The sequence below is a fragment of the Belonocnema kinseyi genome, chromosome 2 (assembly GCF_010883055.1).
Source record: "Belonocnema kinseyi isolate 2016_QV_RU_SX_M_011 chromosome 2, B_treatae_v1, whole genome shotgun sequence".
Taxonomy (NCBI): domain Eukaryota; kingdom Metazoa; phylum Arthropoda; class Insecta; order Hymenoptera; family Cynipidae; genus Belonocnema; species Belonocnema kinseyi.
The window spans coordinates 109,462,960-109,467,328 of record NC_046658.1 but is presented as its reverse complement, the minus strand read 5'-3'; the positions used below and the strand labels follow the sequence as shown (position 1 = coordinate 109,467,328).

General features: G+C 29.8%; 1 protein-coding gene across 4 annotated transcripts in view; it reads left to right on the top strand.

Moving 5' to 3' along the window:
• LOC117168097 (adenylyl cyclase 78C-like) overlaps positions 1–3,401 on the top strand; it is a 57,153-nt gene extending 53,752 nt beyond the window's left edge. For 3 of the 4 annotated variants that reach the window (XM_033353467.1, XM_033353466.1, XM_033353468.1), the window contains one exon: positions 2,210–2,419. In XM_033353467.1, coding sequence (XP_033209358.1) covers positions 2,210–2,419 — 210 coding nt within the window. Of the gene's footprint in view, positions 1–2,209 lie in introns of all 4 variants that reach the window. The other variant, XM_033353465.1, reaches the window with a different exon arrangement.
• Positions 3,402–4,369: the final 968 nt, after the last annotated feature.

The following is a 4,369-nucleotide window of genomic DNA, read 5'->3' as shown; positions in this document are numbered from 1 at the left end:
CCCCCCCCCCCCCCCATAAAAGCGTTACGTAATTTATGGATGATCCCTTACTTTAATATGAAAAATTAAAAAATTATAACTCTTGACTTTGGATCTTCGAAATCATCTAAGTTTGAGAATTTTGATTTATAAATCTTTAACTTTGATTTCAAAATATGAAATTCCGGATTAATAAATCTTCAATTGTAAATCTTAAAAATGAAAGAATTTTTAATTGTAAATCTTCAAAATTGAAATAATCGAAGAAATTTTCATATTTAAATTACATCTACACCTTTGAAACGGAATAGTTTTGTACTTTTAAAAATGTACAATAGAAAATAGTGCATGCATTAATTTTTATAAATACAACTTCTGTAATTTCCATGATTTATATTTGAAAATTTTCAATTTGGGAGATTTGGGATTGAAAACTCTTTACTTTTGATCTTCAAAATCATCCAAACTTACGAATTTTGTTTAAATTGAATAATTTAAATTTTAAATCTGAAAAATTGGAAAATAGTACAAAAATTTTTGAAATCCTTTGATACTTTTTAAATCTCTTGAAATCCTTTGGAATTCCTTTAAATCCCCGGAAATGTTTTGAAATCTTAAAAATCCTCTAAGAATCCTAAAACATCTAAAACTAATGAAATCATTTTTAATTAGTTGAAATCTTTTCGATTTTTTAATATTGTGCAATTCCTTGAAATACTTTAAAATCCAATAAAATCTTTTAAATCGCCAGGAATCTCTGCAAATTTAATTTAAGTTAGTTTTTAAAATTCACGAGAAAGATCTTGAAATCTTTCGAAATATTACAAGATTTTTTTTAATTCCTCAATATGTATTTTTTTAATTTCTTAAAATCCTTAGAAATTCCTTGTAATCCCCGGAAATGGTTGGGAATCTTTAAAATCCTATAAACACTCTCGAAGTATTTGGAAATTTCTTGAAATCCTTAGAAATATGTTTTAATCTAAGAAAATATTTTTAATAAAAAGAAATTGCTTAAAATCCTTTAGAATCCCTTAAAACCTCCTTATATCTTTGGAAATCTTTAAAATTCCACGAAATCTGACGAAATCTCAGGAATTACTTGAAATTTCTTAAAATTTCTCGAAATCCCACCTTAAATAAATAAATCCTTAGTTTGTACTTTCTTTATATTTTATAACAACTCTTTATGATTTTGTATAATGATTTTCTATAGTAATTTTTCTAGAATTGCGAAAAGTTGATAAGAAATTCATTATGGCAAAATTATGATAGAGTAGATTATGATAGATGGAAAGGATTGTAAAGGATTGCATGAGATTGCTTAAGATTGCAGAGAGAGTGTGAGGAAATGTGGCGGGCGCAAATGCGGCCGAAGATTTGCCCAGAAACTATCCACAAAAATTCTGGATATCTTGGAGATATCCTAATTTCCGCATTGTGGGGTATCCCATTTATCTCCCAGGTTGTCCCAGAGATAACCCGTCGGATATCCTGAAAGGCGGAAATTAGGATATCCCCAGGATATCTATAAGAAGTTTCAGGGATATTCAAATATCCCAAGTAGGGAATATGAAAATGTTAATATCCGATTTGACATATTTGAATATACCAGAAACATCCCATAGATATGCAAGATATCTTTGGGGATATCCCAATTTCCGGACTTTAAGATATCATATTCAATCCCATTGATCTCCTAGGCTGTCCTAGGGATATACCAGGAATAAACCTTCGGATATCCTGAAAGGCGGAATTTGGGATATCCCCAGGACATTTAAAAATTTTAATCTCCAACGTGGGATATTTGAATATCCCAGAAACTTCCCATAGATGTCCTGAATCTCCTGGGGATAGCCCAATTTCCGTATTTCAAGGTATCAGGTGACTTATCCCTTGGATAACCTGAGAGATCAATATAATCGAATGGGATATCCCTCAATGGATATCCCTCAAATTGGGATATCCCCAAAGATATCCTGGATATCTATGGGACGTTTCTGTTATATTAAAATTCGCAAATACGACATTAAAATTTGTATATGTCCTACTTGGGATATTTGAATATCTCAGAAACGTCCCGTAGATATCCTGGGTTTCCTGGGGATAGCCCTGGGATAACATACGAGATAAATGGGATCGAATTGGATATTCCGATATATCCTACTGTTGTGAGGGTAAAATTTTATTCTTCAAAATTGAGGTTTTTACCATATGCCCGAATTTCCAGTTTCTACAGTCGAAAGGCTACCAAACCAAAAGACGGGGCCTCGTTGATGTAAAAGGAAAAGGTACCATGGAGACATATTTCGTCCTTGGAAAAGGATCTCTGCAACCTGCAGGACCTTCCAGACACAGAAGCGCGTGTCGAAGCTTAGCAGCTGTCGTTTATGGTGTCGTGCAAGCAAGACGCAAACAAGTTAGCACCATCAGGCGATAATCATCAATTCTGTATAAAACTATTCTATTTCTAATAGTAAGTACTATTAACTATATGGCTCGGATCGTCTAGAAGACATAACAAAAGTCGCAACAAAATATGAAAGATAATGAAAAAGAGCAGTATTAGACACTGAATAACTGAAATACACCTGGCACTCGGTTTAGCCATTCGCGATTTAGTAGTTCCTAGAACTGCTGGTCCACACACTTTCTCAGCGCGCGGGGCGAGAGACGGTTGCGACTTTTCCCTAAAAAACACCAGCAACGTAGCGAAGAGGCGCATTGCGTGTATATTCACATGCGGAAATTGCGCAATATTATGTATTCCAATTGGTATCGGTTCAGACTGCCCTGACTTTTGACGTTTCGATATTCCCGATTTAGCAACAAAGCTACTTCAGGGTGGCCATTTTTTTTAACTTTCGTCTCCCGGTTTTCCCGGTGAATATTCGTGATTTTTCCCGGTTTATAAAAAAATTAACTTTCTTTGCAAAACCCACAGTTTTTTCACATATATTATAAATTGCGGAAGTCGATAAATGCCAAAAAACCTTTTTGCAAGAAATTAATTGATTTTTAAATCATATAATAAGAACTCTAGCAGAAAATACACACGCGCTAATCGCGCGTTCCAGTCTCTGAATTTTTATTTACTAACATGAAAATATGCAAATTTAAAAATTCATTATTAAACCAATTTTTCAATATAAGTTTTTAAATGTTTTTGAAATAATAGTTAATAATGAATAATTTCGAAATGCAAGATCTTGAAATTTAAAAAAATATACCAACGATTTTAGACAATTTAGATAGAATAAGGAGTTGAATTGTATAATTTCCAAGTCGAAGCGCTAAAAATTAAAGAATTGTTATTTGATTTGGAGAATCACGAAATTAGAATGATCTTAGATTAAAAACTTTAAAATATGACAATGTAAAAACGTTGAAAATTGTATAGTTAAAAATTAAGAGTAACTGAAATTGTATTCTTTATAATTAAAAGCGTTGAAAATAAATAATTAAAGATATAAGACTTTTAAGTTTGAATAATTTGAATTTAAAACGATTAAAATTGGACAATTTAATATACAAAACTGATTAGAAGACGTTTTTTAAAATGAATAATGAATTAAATTATTTAAAATAAAAACCTTCTGAAATATCTAGTCATTTTAAATGGGAAACGTTAAAAATCAAAAAATTTATTCTCCCAAACGTTGAAACTTAAACGAATGAGAACTTCATTTAAAACTGAACAAAATTTTAGTCACCGAAAATTGTGTTATTCAAACTTTTTTATATTCAAACACTTTAAAATTTTAATTATTGTAAGTAAATTAAAATCGCTTAAAAATTAATAAGTTTCAAATTGCTAATAATACTTTCCAAAATTTACCCAATTCAATTTTAAGTGAAAATTAAACCTTAAAAAGGAAAAAATTCAAAATTTAGTGTTGTTAATAAAAATTCAGAAATCTAAAATTGTAACCACTTAGAATTCCTGAAAGTGTCCTTTTTCCACTCTAGAAATTTTCGAATATAAAATATTTTTCAATTTGAAATGACTTATTTGTTTAAATTTTCGACTAAGAATCGGAGAATTTTAAGATCTTAAATATAAAATTAAAAATTAAGATAAAGAATACAAAACAATATTGTTATCTTATGATTTCATTTTTTGAAAATGTACAGTTTCATTATTTTCAATGAAAAAATGCTTTATATTTACATAAAAAATTATTAAATTCAAAACTGACTATAAAGGCCTTTAATATAAAATTTCGAAATATTTAATAGCGAAATGGTCATAAAATTTGGAATATTTGAATAAACACTTTATAAATATATAATTTCTAGTTGGGAACTTTCAAGAATTACAAAATGCACAAATTATGAAATACGGGAAATCTCCAGTTGTGATATTTCTCTCCCGGCTTTATCCAGGTTT